This window comes from Podarcis vaucheri (assembly GCF_965113315.1).
Source record: "Podarcis vaucheri genome assembly, chromosome: 11".
Taxonomy (NCBI): Eukaryota; Metazoa; Chordata; class Lepidosauria; order Squamata; family Lacertidae; genus Podarcis; species Podarcis vaucheri.
The window spans coordinates 16192077-16208951 of NC_138749.1; the positions used below are offsets into that span (position 1 = coordinate 16192077).

The window sequence follows — 16875 nt, forward strand, 5'->3', positions numbered from 1 at the left end:
AAAACTGATCTGTGTGCAAGGAAGAGTTGGGAAAAGTAAGGAGGGTGGAGGAAAAAGGAGAGTGGAATGGGTGCACCATGAGGTGCAAGAAAGAGGATGCAGTAGGGGGTATGGGAATGGGCTGGAAGATGAAAGCAGCAGCATGAAAGGGCCTGAAAAATAGGAGCAGGGGGTGGCTTCATAACTGGACAGAAGTGGGAAAGGGTGCTTAGCAGTTGCAATGTGTGCAAAGAGGAGAATACAGGAGGTTTTCATGGGGTGGTTTGTGTGCAAAGTGGGGGGATGATGCAGAAAAGGAGGGAGAGGAGGCCTGGGCCTGGAGGTGGAGATGAAAACAGGGGTGCAAAGTGGAGCTGCAGAGATATAGAAGAAAGAAGTGGCTTCAGAAATGGGGTTGGGAAGGTGAAAAGTGAGTTTATTAGTTGCAAGGGGTGGGAAGGAGAAGATCTTAGAGGTTTGTTAGAGTGGGAGCAGGTGAGCAGGGGCACAGCCCCTAGCTCAGTGTTTCTCAACCTGTGGGTCCCCAGATGTTGTTGGACTACAACTCCCATCATGCCTAGCTAGCATGACCAGTGGTCAGGGATGATGGGAGTTGTAGTCCAACAACATCTGGGGACCCACAGGTTGAGAACCGCTGCTAGCTGGTGAACAAAATGGCAGATTAATGCGGAAACGAGGCAGAATGGACTTTTGAACATGGGAGGATGCGGGATTTTTTCTAGGGCAGGAGTAAAATACTGAAAGTGGGGAAATGGCAGCTAGACTGGTGACTGGGAGCGGCCGCCGAGACCATATAACACCAGTCTTGAAAGACCTACACTGGCTCCCAGTACGTTTCCGAGCACAATTCAAAGTGTTGGTGCTGACCTTTAAAGCCCTAAATGGCCTCGGCCCAGTATACCTGAAGGAGCGTCTCCACCTCCATCGCTCTGCCCGGACACTGAGATCCAGCACCGAGGGCCTTCTGGCGGTTCCCTCACTGCGAGAAGCAAAGCTACAGGGAACCAGGCAGAGGGCCTTCTCGGTAGTGGCACCCACCCTGTGGAACAGCCTGCTACCAGATGTCAAAGAGAAAAATAACTACCAAACTTTTAGAAGACATCTGAAGGCAGCCCTGTTTAGGGATGCTTTTAATGTTTAATAGGTTATTGTATTTTAGTGTTCACACACAAAAATAAGATGCCCAGTGTATTGTACACAGTGGGTGGAATTTAATGTCACACTATTAGAAATATGCCATCTGCTCAAGCATATCAGCTTGCTAGACAGAATTATTCTCCTCTCCTCCACATGTTCTGGGGTTTCTCTCAGCAACCCCGGAGCCAATTTGGGGGAGGCACATGGGGCACTGAGGTGGAGGAGAGAAAGGAAAAGCTCTTTGCCCAAGCGGAAGCATGCACAGGGCTGTCAACGCCCATGCTTTTGAGGGAACACCTGTGGCGGTGACATGGACAAAAACAAACTGCTTCATTCATCCCTAACTACCGTTCAATAATCCGGCACATGCTTCACTTGCAAGAGGTCTCCGGTACAGCCCTGGATGACTCCAGTTGACAGGAGCAGCTGATGGGAAGAACGTCTGCCTGAGATCTTGGAGAGCCAGTCAGAATACATAGTGCTGAGCTAGGCAGAAAACTGCTTTACCTGGGAGTCCCCCCAAAAGGGGCCATCTTATATACTGGGGCATGTTATACAAGGAAAAATACGGTATCACAAACCATCTGCAGATGTCTCTTGATCCTGGCAATGAAATTAAGATGATTCTTCAGACAACAAATGCCTGGTAAAATATTACCTTCGTTAAAGCTCAAAATAACTCCTTTGCATCAAGTCTCCCATGGCAGCTAGGAAGGACCAGCTATTTCTTCAAGAATGACTGGTAGCATGTGCTGCCTAGGGCCCTGGCTTTACCAGCTGAGTCTTGGAGGAGTCCATTGGTGAGTTACTTGACAGTGCACAACACCCTTGCAATTCCCAGAACATGCTCCTTGGTTGAGGCCAGGTAGTGTTCTTTGCATACTGGGCGTGTGGCCTAGCGTGTGCCCCAGAATCCTTTGCAGTGCCCCAGAATCCTGCCATGACAAGGGTCAACTTGGGAAGTGTTTCCTGAATGCAAGGAGCATGAAAACTATGGATCCAAGTCCATGTCATTGTATCTTATGCTATAAACATAGACTAGGAACAAGCTAACAGAAAATCAGTACTCTAGCAGAACCATTGAGGTGGTCTAAGCACGTGAGTCAAACCTCATGATCAAGGCAGAAGCCAATGTCCCCTTCTCCCAGATGCAAGTCAACTTTGCCCTGTGGGAGAGGGACAAAATCCACCCAGACCTCAAGTAGCAATTATCTGCTCATCTTCAAGGTGCACTCATTCATCCAGTTTCCCAAAGAGAACATGCCTTTGGCCCTTTAGCGCAAGGGTGGGAAACAGAGTGCCTTCCATAGGGTATTGGACTACAGCTCCCATCATTCTTGACCATTGGCTGGGGGCAGATGGGAGTTAGAGCCCAGCAGCATTGGCAGGGCGCAGGGTTAGTTAAGTACAAATGCATCACATACAATATCCCTTATGCGACCACCGAGCCAAGGAAATACCGTATTTTTTGCACCATAACACTCACTTTTTTCCTCCTAAAAAGTAAGGGGAAATGTCTGTGCGTGTTATGGAGGGAATGCCTACGGGTGGCATGCCTACGGATTTTCCTCCTCTAAAAACTACGTGCGTGTTATGGTCGGGTGCGTGTTATAGAGCGAAAAATACGGTAACTATACAAACTTTAGTCAAAATAAAAAAAATTCCTTCCAGTAGCACCTTAAAGACCAACTAAGTTAGTTCTTGGTATGAGCTTTCGTGTGCATGCACACTTCTTCAGATATCTGTGTGTATCTGAAGAAGTGTGCATGCACACGAAAGCTCATTCCAAGAACTAACTTAGTTGGTCTTTAAGGTGCTACTGGAAGGAATTTTTTTTATTTTGACTATGGCAGACCAACACGGCTACCAATCTACTATACAAACTTTGGAAGACATCTGAAGGCAGCCCTGTACTGTATAGGGATTTTTTTTTAAAAAAAGTTTAATTATATTTTTATATATGTTGGAAGCCACGCAGAGTTGCTGGGGCAACCCAGTCAGATGGGTGGAGTATTATTATTATTGACATTTTAAAGTGAGGTTGATCAGAACAAATATTCACAGGTTATTTCCTTGTACCCAGGAACAGGTGAAACGAGCCACCATTGGCAGAACTGCAGCAGATACGCTCTATGCTTGTGATAATGTACTCTCTTGTTAATTATTCTGCTTTAAGTGTGCATTTTATATTTGACTTCCTTTAGTAGTGTCTTCTTTTGAAATGTTTTAAGATTTTTTTTGGTTAACTTTGCTGCATTAAATGTGCACTCTGTAGCGGACCTCCTTCGCAATGGTTTATTTTGAAATCTTTCATTTAACATTTTAGTTTCCTGCTAATGTTGCTTTGGGTGTATACTTTATATTTGACTTTATTCAGTCACGTTTTCTCCTGCATGGTTTTATTTGGTGTTTTAGTGTGCTGTAAACCGCTTTGAATCCCCCCCTCTAAATATAAATGGAACGAATAATAATAATATGTGATGATCTGCTTACTGATTTAGCTTACAAAACCAAACCTTGATGGTCCAGAGGAATGCCGCAAACCACAGTCAACAGATTTAGAATTACAAACCATAAGTAATAGATACAGAATTAACAACCCCAGCGTCCTGTCTGAAAATATGTGTGTTTTAATTTTACAAAACGTCCCTAGGAAGGATACAACATTTTCCTGCTTCTTTGTCACCTCTACTGTAATCCAGCCAATGAGTCAGGGATATTGGATGATTAGATCATTAAAAAAGAAGAAATACAACAATCAAAGCAAAGCTAGAACCAAACCCTAAATCTTGTGCCAAAGGTGGGGAAGAACACAAAGATTGCAGTGGCTAAATTGGAGGATTAAGGGGTTGGTCGGTACGTAGGTAGGTGCAGAACGATTTCTGTTTAATGCTCAGGTGGCTTCTACAACACAGAATGAGGGGGCACTCTTAACAGCAATAGTCTTTGCTTATCTGTCCAGAACATAAGATCTAAGGGATGAGACCACTTTCCAAAGGTGGAGCAAGGGGAGCCTTTCTCACAAACCACACGAGCCAGAGATCTCCCTCCTCATATTGTCTGCCACGGTTTCCCAATGGACTGGATGTGCTCCTTCGCTTTCATCCTCAGCGCAGCAATACTGGTGTTGCGGGGGTCCACCTCTTCCAGCGGGAATTTGTCCACAAAGTTTGTCCCGCACTGGTAAGGCGGTGGAGGCCCCATGGCTCCTAGGGGTTGCAAGGTGTGTCCCATGGGGGGAGAGTTTAGGAAAGGGGGAGGGGTGTAGCTGCTGGGGAGGCTCTGTGGGGAAGCCACGAATCCTGGCAACGTCTGCAAGGGGCTGGTGTTGGGCATGGGCGGGTTCAGCCACGAGTCCAGGGGCAAGTTGCTGCCAATGGTCCCGATGGCAGAGGGCTGAGGTGAGCGGTTGAAGGAGAGGATGGGGGAATCCTGCAGCTTCATGGATGTCACCTCCAGCTTCTCTTGACGACGCCACTTGGCTCTCCGGTTCTGAAACCAAACCTAAAGGGAAAAGGGAAAACCACATAAATACAAAGCAGACACATACCCTCCAACATTTCTCAGAGGAAAATAGAGACATCCTATTCTACATAAAAGAAGATCAAACTGATCCATTCTTAAGGAAATCAGCCCTAAGTGCTCACTGGAAGGACACATCCTGAAGCTGAGGCTCCAATACTTTGGCCACCTCATGAGAAGACTCCCTGGAAAAGACCCTGATGTTGGGAAAGATGGAGGGCACAAGGAGAAGGGACGACAGAGGTCAAGATGGTTGGACAGTGTTCTCGAAGCTACGAACATGAGTCTGACCAAACTGCGGGAGGCAGTGGAAGACAGGAGTGCCTGGCGTGCTCTGGTCCCTGGGGTCACAAAGAGTCGGACACGACTAAACGACTAAACAACAACAATCTACATAAGGAAGCTTCTCCTGCTTTTGATCTCCCTCACACAAAGACATCATAAAACACATCAACATTGGCCACCTTGAGCCAGTGACAATGGATTCAAAAAATGAGAATGCAAAACACGGTTTTGTGTAAAATCCACACGTGCTAATTTATAGGCATAGATGCAGATTTGGAAACAATAAGCAAGGAATCACCCAAGGAGTCCTGTCAGTACAAACCTGCTGCAAGAACCTCTGCTTGTGCAATGGGGCTTTCTCTCCTCCCTCTCACCCCCTGAATTTGGCTCTGGGGGGAATGGGGAGAACCCCAGAACATGTCATGGGGTGAGGACAAGAGGGGATAATTTCATCTGGCAAGCTGCACTGCTCATAGGATATTCACCATAACAAATTACAACCCCTGTAATTTAAGTAGAAATATAATGCAGCTCAGGGACGCGGGTGGCACTGTGGGTTAAACCACAGAGCCTAGGACTTGCCAATCAGAAGGTCGGCGGTTCAAATCCCCGCAATGGGATGAGCTCCCGTTGCTCGGTCCCTGCTCCTGCCAACCTAGCAGTTCAAAAGCACGTCAAAGTGCAAGTAGATAAATAGGTACCGCTCCGGCGGGAAGGTAAATGGCGTTTCCATGCGCTGCTCTGGTTCACCAGAAGCGGCTTAGTTATGCTGGCCACATGACCCAGAAGCTGTACGCCGGCTCCCTTGGCCAATAAAGCGAGATGAGCGCCGCAACCCCAGAGTCGGCCACGACTGGACCTAATGGTCAAGGGTCCCCTTTACCTTTACCTATAAGGTAAAGCTCAGGGATACGACTCAGGAAAGGCTGCGATGTGGTGAGCTGTGAGCCTATTCAGTCAGCCATGCAGATGCTAAACTGTTAATGAGCCCCTCCTGCTCTCCTCCTGCGGCTTCGTTAACCTGGACTTGGACTAGGCAGCCCTTGCAATAGAGGGGACTTCAGTGAGCAGCGAGGAGGTTCAGGCAGAGGAAACCAGAATTTATGAGGCAAAAATCCTGGCTATGTTCCCCAGTGGGATCTGGGGAGCTCACTGCATCCTGCTGTGCCACTCAAGCCTGTGTCTGCCAACTTGAAAGACCAAGGGGTGTGTGACCTGGGCGTGTGTCCCTGCCATAGACGAGTCTCCGTCTCCAGCATGATTTGTGGTTGGTTCCTCCATAATTCGGACAATTGGCATTAATCAAGAGGTGCTCTTGAACCGACATATCCTAATAGGCTGCAATCAGTCAGCTGCCAAACGGACAGGGTTTGGCTCTTTGAAGGTATCTGAATGTTTTCTTTGAATCTTGAGAACCTTTACGGCCGGGAAAGGAAGGTGGAGCATAAGGTGATTTTTGCTTTCTTATGCTTTCTTTTGGTTTTCAAATAGCCTCCTTTTTCCTGTCCTCCCCTATATAATGAAAAGGATGTGTGTAGCTCAGGCACAGGCAAACTTGGCCCTCCAGATGTTTTGGGGCTATAATTCCCATCATCCCTGACCACTGGTCCTGTTAGCCAGGGATGATGGGAGTTGTAGTCCCAAAACGTCTGCAGGGCCAAGTTTGCCTATGCCTGGTGTGGCTGATGCTATGTTATTCTGTTTGTTACTTCGGAAAGAGGAGCAATGGAAGATAGTAATTAACTCTCCCAGCACACCAGGTCCGGAACAACAATGTATATTGTGAAATGGATTGTTTATTTATAAGATGTAACCAAGGCGCTGTTTGTAAGGTGAAAAAGTGGCCAGCTGGAAGAATGGTTCAACGGCAAGTGAAGGATGTCAACTGGACTCTAAATAAGAAATGATGCGGCTATGTTAGGAAATGGTATGATCATATGTTTGGAACAGCAGTGGGAAACTTGATTTTAAGAAATTGTATTAAATTAATATAAATTGGTTTGATTTGTAATAATCTGGAAAATTAATTTTAAAAAATTGAAAAGTATATATAAAGTGTATATAAACTTGGCCACCCCAGAGTCGGGTGTAGATCAAAATGCACATTCCATGCAATTTTCAATCATGAGTTTTCAGATATGTGAAAATATCTCTTGTACAGTGGTTCCTCGGGTTACAGACTCTTCAGGTTACAGACGCTTCAGGTTACAGACTCCGCTAACCCAGAAATAGTACCTCGGGTTAAGAACTTTGCTTCAGGATGAGAACAGAAATGGTGCTCTGGCAGCGTGGCAGCAGCGGGAAGCCCCATTAGCTAAAATGGTGCTTCAGGTTGAGAACGGACCTCCAGAACGAATTAAGTTCTTAACTAGAGGTACCACTGTATATTAAATGAGACTTGTGAAACTAGCTCATAAGTAAACAGCCAAATCACAGTTATTTGCCTTGAAGCCTAAATAATCACAAGGTGCTGCTGGACCCTGTTTTCATTTAAGTAAATGAGATCCCAAGGGTGCTTTAATAGGAGAATTTTGCCTGTAAGTCAACCAGCACTATTTGATTGCCCAAAGAAAAAGAGCTTCTCTCTCATATACTTTCTGAGTTTAGATGCCGGCCAAAATCCTTTAAAACCCATACCAAGCCCTGAGCTTAATTCAAACTTGAGGGGTTAAAAAAGAAACCCCCTGCAGGCAATTTTGTCTCATGCTCCCCATCAAATAATCCCCCTTAGTCCATAAACCCAAATCTGCTCTCATTACCCACTAGAAGGGATAAAATTAGTGCTAGTTTTTGGAGGCTGCTTTTTCCAAACACACACGCTTTTGGAATCCCTCCCAGATTTTTTCCTTCTTCTTTTTACAGATGACTAGTAAATATTTCAGGCTTCTCAAACATTTTCGTGATCCAGGGATTACAGATCATTCAGCTTTAATTAAGCCTGCGAAAAACCTCCCACTTACAATTAAGCAGGTGGGGTGGGGGAGAAATCCCCAACTTTCTTCTTTTCGGTGGGAACTGACGTTTCTGAGAAGCAGCGGAGGTGGAGGCTCACACACACAAGGAAAACGCACCTCTTTGCAACACACTCTACAACTGGTGGGATCCAGCTAAGGGTAAGTGCCGTACTTTTAAGTCCTTGGTGGAAAAAACATATCTCCATATGTATCCACCCACAATAGGATCTCGATGCGATAAGGAGGTAAATATTGCTCCTTGACACTTCCCCTCAATTTCTGTGAAGTGTGTGAATCGAGGGGCTCTTGCTTTCTTCCGCAAAGTTCTTCAGCAATCATTCATAACCTCCTCTAAACAAATTAGGCTCTCACAATGCAATTCATTTAGCGAAAAACACGGGTACCGTAAAGAGCTTAGCTGGTTGCTGCACTGCAAATATATATGCTTTTGCTCCGCATTAACTTGCGCAGGACCCTGCCAGATTTAGAACTCTGGGAGATCAGGGTTTTAAATCTCACTGGGGGGATGTGAGGTGGGAGTTTGCTCAAGTACAGCAAACTCCCCTTCTCCAGAACTTCAGCCCCCAACATGTGGGAGGCTGCGCCAATGGGGGAGCAGACAAGGGGCTCCTCCCTTCTCCCCCCACCCCACAGAGCAGCTCCTTATGCATCACCACAAGATAGGGGAAAAGATCTGCATAAAAGGTGCACGTGCTGTTCTATATGCATATACACACAGTGGCGTAGCGTGGGGGGTGCAGGGGGGGCCGGCCGCACAGGGCGCAATATCTGGGGGTTAGGGTTAGGGAGCGTAAATCCACGGGTTAGGGGGCGTAAATCCACGGATTAGGGGGCGCAAATCCACGGGTCAGGGGGTGCACCCATTACTTGCCTTGCCCCGGGTGCTGACAACCCACGCTATGCCACTGGATACACATTTAGAAATAATTGCTGGAATTTCAATAGAAGTATACAATGCATCTCACCGCAGTGCGGAAGTGACCTGTGCCTGCTCCGCCTGCTGTCTGGGGACTAACTATTGAAGGGCAACTTCAAGGCCTTTCTTGGTCTCCCTTCTGAAAGATTTTCAAACTGAGCTTGGACTGAACAGCCCTTTGGAGAAAAGGCTGCAAAGTTGGACACATGGGACAGGATTCAACTCAATGGTTGCATGCACGGAATAAGGCCTGCTTGCTTGCACAAGTGGACATCCTGCTCTTCTGCTGTTATGCGTCCTCTTGCATGCTCCCTAAATCTGCTCCAGAGGGTTGGGATGGGGGGAACCCGGAACAGCATGTGGGGCTAGAAGTCTCAGTGCTCAAGCAGACCTTGTTCCATGCACACATACCCCGCTTAGCACTATGTTGAATAAAGGAGGGGCAGGAAGGAAGAATACACAAGAATCCTATAGGCACCACAACGCACACATGGTGTTACTGCACGTAGATGGGAGCCGAACCAACTATGAGGTAGATTGAAGTGACTTTTTTGGATGACAAATGCTAAGAGGTGGAGAGGGACCCTGAGATGTTGGAAGGCAGAGCTGTGATGTTGACATCTGTCTGTCTCAGGAGACAATGGAGTGCGCTTCCAGGGGTGAAGTCAAACTGCTGCATTAGCAGCACTGAAGTGTTCAGGGCGCAAGCTTGGGCAGTGTGTATGGACTGCCCAGAAGTCAGGACTCCCCTCTCAGCCTTGCTGATGGGGTCCGAAGGAAAGCAGAGCAATATGTTGGGCACCAGCTTGGCTACAGGAGTTGCTGGAAGCGTGCCCCTATTATTATTATTATTATTATTATTATTATTATTATTATTAATTTGTAGACAACCTCATCTGCAGATCTCAGGGGGGTTGACGACATAGGGCTCCTGCTTAGAAATGTGCTGTGAAGGACATTCTCTTGTCTACAGTGTTGCAGGAAAATTCAACCGCTGGTCCAGTTGGCTTCTAGACATGTCAGGAAGGGGAGCACTGCCCTTTGGGTTTGAGCCAGGGCAGAGTGAGTAGCCCCATGTACACAAAAGGGATGGGTGCACATCAGTTCTACCTCCACTTCAGCTAATGGGGTGGCCCAATGGGCTTCAGTTTACACCAAAGCCCTGATGAATCACTGCCACCTCTTCCCCCGGACCCTGGGCGCATGCCTTTAAGTTTATCGTGAAACGGGAAAGGAGGCAGCTGTGGGCCTTCTCACCCGCTCGCTTCCCAGTTCTCTTGCCTTCCCCCTTCCTTAGCTGCTGTGGCAAGCAGGTCTCCAGGTGCAGTGCCGGATTAAACCCTGAGGAGACCCCCTAGGCAGTCGAAATCTCGGGGTCCCCTGCTCTAGTGGGATAACATTCAACTAAGAAAGCTTGGTTCTGATTTTCTTTCAAGATCGAATCAATGTTGTTTTGATCCATTTGTCACGGGGCCCTTAAAAGTTGCGGGGCCGACGGACCGGTGCCTAATCTGCCTGCTTGGTAATCCAGCATTGTCCAGGTGTGCCGTTCAGCAGGTGAAGTAGTGGGACAAACAGACACAGACACACACCAGGACTGTGGACCAAGTGAGCTGATGTCTACAGCTGCATTGGGAAATTTAAAGGGTTGTGCGACTTTAAATGGCAGGCAATCCTGCACTTCCATCCACAGCTTATCACCGAAAAGGGGAAGCAGGTAATAAAAGAAACCCTGCTCTCAATTTTGCAGTGCTGCTAGAGGCTAGATGGAGCAATAAATTCAAATTTGGAAGCAAGAAAATGAACAAAAAGAGCTTGAAAAACCTGCCTCTCTGGGGGCATTGCTAGATACTAAGGTGCCGATCACATAGGCTGTATTTCAAATAACATAATATTATTCCATATCCCAGACCAGTGGTGGACCTACATTTTTTTGGGGGGGGGGGTTTCCTGAAGCTTGAACTGTTATGGGGACCCCTTTGGAACCAGCAACAAGGTCTGGGTAGCCATCGTTGTCTTCTTCTGTGGGGCTGTTCCATGACAGATCACCACTATTGACTTTGGGATTCACTCAAAAATTGCAGGAAAGCTGGTTCTTGTTTAATGAATCCCTAACTTTCATGCAAAGGGTTGTAGCAGGAAGAACATGGAAAGAGGTGCCAATTGCACATGCTATTTCTGGAGCATTCAAAGAATTTGAAAATTTAGCCTAGTTGTCACATACTTGGGAAACTAAAACTAAACTAAGGTATGTATGTATGTATGTATGTATGTATGTATGTATGTATGTATTTTAGTTTCTCCTTTCCTTTTCTGTCTCCTCCTCTCTTACCCCAAAATCTACGCTACCCTATAAATAAATAAATAAATAAATAAATAAATAAATAAATAGGGAACTTCCAATAAGTTTAAAAACACATACATCAATGTAGATGATATTTCAAATTGCATGATCTACCAAAACAACAACAAATCAACCAACACCTTTCTCCTGTGCTGGACATTGCATGATTAGGAGAATTCTTAGCCAGAGTATCTGAAACTAAACACTCATAATTAGAGAGAGATTGCAGTCTGAAGTGTTAAAAAAAGGCAGATTAAGGCAAATCCTTTACTACGTATGCAAAGTCTGAAATTATATCCAGGGTGGGGGAGACTTTTACTGGATTAGCAGGGAAAGGCTGCTTTTGACTGAGGTCTTCTTATGAAAATGAGAACCTGAGGATAAACTGTCCAAGATTTCACCATGTGGCTAGATGGAGAAGGAGGAGGAGGAAGAGAAGACCACTTGACATTTTACCTGGACTCTCACTTCAGGTAGGTTGACCTTCATAGCCAGCTCCTCTCGGCTATAGACATCGGGATAGTGGGATTTCTCGAAGGCTCGCTCAAGTTCGTGCAGCTGGTAGGTGGTGAAAGTTGTCCGGTTCCTCCGGTGTTTCTTCTTGGGCTGGTCTTCATCGGACAGTTTGCCGTCGCTGTTGTTGCAAGTGGCCAGCTCTGGACTCAAGCACTCCTCTGAGCGTTTGGAGCAGTAGGGGTCTGGGGGGGGGAGAAGAAGGAGAGGTGAGGCAACCCACCAACAAATGGAGTCAGAGCTCATGGATTTAAGGCTGTAACCTTGTACACACTTACCGGGGAGTAAGTCCCATTGAAATCAGTAGAACTTACTTCTGAGTAGGCGTGCAAAGGATTGGGCAGCCAAGCTGATTCACACCAGCATGTCTACCTGATGCTAAGCACATTTGAGTGAACGTAAGTATACCACTGATTTCAACACCATTTGCTTCCAAATTTAATAAATCCAGACTTCTTGTCTTGATTTGTTTTAAAATTTTGAGCTGGTTTCACAGAGAACTAATAGAGATAGATGATAGATAGATAGATAGATAGATAGATAGATAGATAGATAGATAGATGATAGATAGATCTCCTTTATCTTTTAAAAGACTTCAAGTGTTTTACAAGAAAGAAAATGTGTATTTCTATTAATCAGCACCATATAATCACATTACTTAATTAGTGATCTTGCTGTATCCTTCTGTGTGTTCCTCCTTTCTGTTGCCTTCAGTTTTGACTTTATTTCAAAATAAAATCCAGTGTTAAAAGCAACATCGATATTGCCTTTTGCAGCCTTACCCTGGATCCTAAACCTATTACCTATACGCAAATGCCATTGATTTCGTTGCTTTGAAGTCTGTTAGCTCTGATCTGGACTGCAGCAATCCTGTGCAGGGCTGCTCAGAATTATGCTGAATTTAGCAGCTCTGTGCCCAGCCAAAGATACATGGTCTTGGTCGTTTATATATTATTATGAGTTAATAATATTCTATCAAAATCTAAATGAATGGAAGCTGATCCACTCAACTGCTCTGCACAGCTTGATGCTTCCCTTCCCCTTTGTCCCAGCACTGTACTATTCCCCTGGTAAAACAGAGGCCATTCCGACCCATTCTCCAATGGCTGTTTTTGGACCATCGCTCATCTGCTTTGGAAAGGTCTGAGATTGCATCTTGCTGGCTTAGAGCAAAGTCTGCCTAAGCCAGCTTTCCCACCGCTTCCCATGGTGTTGAGCCAGATGCTCACAAGTGGGGCGTGATTCACATGACACAAGTGCAATGTAGCCTGGGGGAAGCAATTTGAATTTGATGTGCTGGTGGGACCAGAAAATGATGAGACCTACACTTCGTCCAGTCTAGCGTCCTGTTCTCACAGCAGCCAACCAGATGCCCGCGAGAAGCTTGCAAATATGGCAGGAATGCAACAGCACTCTCCCCACTTGTGATTCCCAGGCAACTGGTATTCAAAGGCATGTAATCTCTGACTGTGGAGGGAAAACATAGCCGACAAGGCAAGTAGCCTTGCCCTCCCTAAATTTCTCCAGTCCCCTTTAAAGTCATGCAGGTTGGTGGACTTCGCTGCATCCTTTGGAAGTGCAACCTTAACTAGGCACTGAGTGAAGAAGAACTTTTAATGTTCCAAGATTTAGCTTCATTGCGTGTCCCCAAGTTCTAAGTAGAAAAACATATCTGCGTCCACTTCCTTCATAACCTGCACAGTTTTGCACACCTTTATCATGCCCCAACTCTTTGTCATAAAGGGAGTTGCTCCAGCCCCTGTGATCATTTTGCTTTGCCCCATGTCTGACTCTTTCCCAGCTCTACGAAACTCTTCTTGAGATGTGGGGATCAGGACGGGACACAGTATTCTAAGGGTGGCCACACCAGCTAAGCTCTTCCTAACGTGAGCAGAGGTGGCAGCCCTCAGAGAGAGGAACTCCTGGATAAAATGGACAGCTCAGAGGAGTATTGGTCCGTTGGTTCCGTGCCATTTAATGGATCCATTTGGGAATAAGCTGGACAAGTGTGGCAACCCCAGATGAGATAAGAAAACAAGCTTGAAGAACTGGACAAGACCATGTTTCTCTGTCTCCTAAGCTCCAAAGCTATTCCCCCCCAAATGGAAACAGCACCCTTAGCACAGAAGCAAGTCCCACTGAAATAATCTGAGCATTTGCCTTCAAGATGATGAGTTTAGGGTGCGAATCCCTCCCTGGGAAATCTGGTCTCCAACATACGTTGTTGTTTAGTCGTTTCCGACTCCATGGACCAGAGCACGTCAGGAACTCCTGTCTTCCACTGCCTCCCGCAGTTTGGTCAAACTCATGTTTGTAGCAACTTACGTACTTCAGTATAAAATGCCATTGTAATGGATGGCGCCTCAGCCGCATTAACAGCCCATGCAGGGAGCCTCACTAAGTTCAGTGGGACATGCGAATGTGTCCAGTTTCAGTGTGCTTGCCTTAATTTGCCATGCTGTGCTCTGGGAAATGTTCTCTTTCCTCTTTGCATGCCATAGTGCCTTTTCTATAGTTGTACAATTTACAGAACACCCGGGGCACTTTTTGCTCAAGCAGCCAAAGACACACTCAATAGGTTGCTCCTTTGAAAAGCATCACCATCAGGCAGAGCTGGGAGAGCTGGGAGAGCTGGAAGAGACACTTCTTGGAAGCCGTGAAGAGTGGCTGCCAGTCAGTGTAGACAAGACTGAGTTAGATGGACCCATGGTCTGACTCTGTGTAAGGCAGCTCCCTGTGTTTGGGATTTTTAAAGAGTGGGGTTTTTAGAGGGCTGATCTTTATTATTGTGTCTGAGGCGTCTCACAAAGATGCCTGATCTTTAAAATGCTTTCCTCCTCTTCATCCTCAGTTATCCCCTCCAACACTTAACTAATTTTAAAGGCGCCCGTTTTAAAAATGCGCCCCTCTCTTAATAATAATTTTATTATTTATACCCCACCCATCTGTCTGGGTTTCCCCAGCCACTCTGGGTGGCTTCCAGCACATAATACATCAAACATAATAAGACAGCAATCATTAAATACTTCCCAAAATAATAATAATAATAATGAAGTTATTCGAACTTGCTTCTAAAGGGGGTTAATGGGGGTCTCCTTCAAATTGAAGCAAAGGAACCACACACTTTCACTGGTCCCAGAAGCTACAGGAGGACTGGGTTCCTCCAGTAAGTGGGAGACTATGACCTGACACTCCCCCCCAAAAAAAAACCCTCGGCTTACCTCCAAAGTGTTCTTCCGCGGGCCCTTCCTGGCCCTGGCCAGGCTGCTCAGCTGGCATTTTGGAGAAGCAATCCCTGGGGCTGCGCTTCTCTGCCTCCTTCATGGGCCTGCCTCCGCCACTGGCATCGTGGGCTTGGAAGGCACCCAAAAGGGGGTCCTCTTTGGTAAATCCCAGGATTGCTTCGATGCTGTGGAGCCTCGACGGGTTCCCTCCTCCGCTGGGGCTCCTCACCAAGTGCCCAGTCAGGGAGAAGCCGCCGTCGGTCATGTTCAGAAGGGAGCCTTGGTGCAGGTGCATGGAGCTCTCCTGGCGGCAGGGCAGGGGGCTGGTGTGGGGAGGGGGGAGGGCGAGGAGGACAGCCCTCGATCCTCCCCTTCCAAGGACCTCCGGGGGCTCCCCTATGCCATGCGCGCTCCTTCCTTGCTCAGCCGTCCAACAAGAGCACGACGGAGATACCCTGCTTCTCCTCCTCCTTCTTCTCCTCCTCCTTCCGACGGCTGGAAGGATTTGAGAGGCTCCTCAGGCGACCAACTCCCGTCGGGATCTGCTCGTGTCAGAGGGCAGCAGCGGGCGAAGGCGGCTTGAGAGTCCTCGCTGAGCCTAAGCGGCTCTCGGCCCCAGCCGCCCTTCCCGTCTCCTTCCAAGCTGACGGGGCCGGGTCGTCCTCGGACGGCCGAGGATCAGCGGCCAGGATTGGAGTGACCTTTCTCCGGGCAGAGCAAGGAGCTCGCCCGCGCAGCGACGCCACCAGCCCTGCCTGGGAGAGGCGCAGCAGAGGTGCGTCCCGTCGGAGTTCCGCGGGCGCTGCTGCCTGCCTGCTCCCGTGCGCTCCGTCTCCCGGGGGCTTTGTGCGACTTGGGGGCCGGAGGCACCTGAATTAACGGGGGTGGGGGCTCTCCTTCTCCTCAGGCTCCTCCCCTCGACGGGAAGGGCGGCCCTTCGAGGAAACTGACCAGCGGGGAGGAAGCAGCCAGAGAGAAACGCTCGCCGTCGAGGGAGGCTAAGGAGTGGATGCGGTTTTGTTTTGGTTTTTTTGCTAGGGTTTCGGGGAGGTCTCGACTTCCGACGGGCTAACTCCGGTTGAAGAGGGAAAGAGGTTTTATTTTTGCTTTTAAAAAGGGCAGAAAACTTGTTTCAGAAGGTCCAGGCGGCTGCAGAGGGAGGGAGGAGCAGGGCAAAGTTTCCAGGAGGCATTTTGGAGCTCACGTACGCACGTCTTAAAAACAAGTGGGTTTTAAAAGAGGGACAAATTCGCGGAGAGGAGCAGCGAGGGCTACTAGCCGCGCTGACTATGCCCTGTTCCACAAACACACTTTGAGAAAATCTCCTCCTGCGAACGGGAACAAGAGGATTTCTTTGTCAAAGGAGGAGCGATTTAGGGGCCTAGGGATCTCGTCTGGGAGTCTTGTCAGATTAGGATCTGAATGTGCGGCGGCGGGGGGGGGGGGGAGGAATCGTGGAAGGGGCGCAGCTTCTTCCTAATCTTGAAAGACTTTCCAAGAAGCCCACCCTTGAAATCCGTGGAGTTTAACGAAAGAATGGAGGTCGTTTTGCCAGAAAGGCGCCTGATGGTTTCACTGGTTTCTCTCTCTCTTCCCTCGCAGGCTGTTAATTAATTAAAGGCAGTCAAAATTAGTTAATTGAAATAAATTGGGCAAGTCTCAGGAAGGGCTATCGGACAAAGACAGCGATTTAAGGAGCCCTCCAGGTCAGGGCTGTGGGGTTTTAATTCGATTTCACCCCGTTGGCTTCGAGGGAGTGTTTTTGGCTCCTGGGTGTGGGTCTAAAGGACGAGGAGCCGCTTGTTTTTTCTTTTTTGCAAGGACCTCGTTCCCTGCGCGGCATTGAAAGATGTTATGCAGAGAGGACTCAGGGATATGATATCGTTCCGGGGGGAAAACTCCGCTTAAAATCCTATTTAAAATCTAACCGCTTAATCCGCAGTTAAGGCATTAATCGAT

General features: G+C 47.5%; 1 protein-coding gene across 3 annotated transcripts; it reads right to left on the bottom strand.

Annotated features, from left to right (window-relative positions):
- Positions 1 to 3766: 3766 nt before the first annotated feature.
- Positions 3767 to 15734, bottom strand: RAX (retina and anterior neural fold homeobox). Of its 3 annotated transcripts, none has more exons than XM_082242187.1 (3): positions 14914 to 15734; positions 11636 to 11853; positions 3767 to 4641 (listed from the first exon to the last, which is right to left on the bottom strand). In XM_082242187.1, exons 1-3 carry the CDS (start codon positions 15209 to 15211, stop codon positions 4189 to 4191), a joined length of 969 nt encoding a protein of 322 aa, XP_082098313.1. In that variant the 5' UTR covers positions 15212 to 15734; the 3' UTR covers positions 3767 to 4188. The 3 variants fall into 3 exon arrangements, with proteins under 3 accessions (XP_082098313.1, XP_082098312.1, XP_082098311.1); XM_082242186.1 differs by having other exon boundaries at positions 11648 to 11877; XM_082242185.1 differs by having other exon boundaries at positions 11636 to 11877.
- Positions 15735 to 16875: the final 1141 nt, after the last annotated feature.

What these genes read in the sequence shown, in the direction of transcription:
- RAX (XM_082242185.1), bottom strand. Translation starts at nt 15,211, where the DNA reads ATGCACCTGCACCAAGGCTCCCTTCTGAACATGACCGACGGCGGCTTC. An exon ending in CGCGGAAGAACACTTTGGAG is followed by an intron (nt 11,878 to 14,913) that starts GTAAGCCGAGGG and finishes TCCCCCCCCCAG; the next exon opens with ACCCCTACTGCTCCAAACGC. An exon ending in TACCTGAAGTGAGAGTCCAG is followed by an intron (nt 4,642 to 11,635) that starts GTAAAATGTCAA and finishes TTTTCCCTTTAG; the next exon opens with GTTTGGTTTCAGAACCGGAG.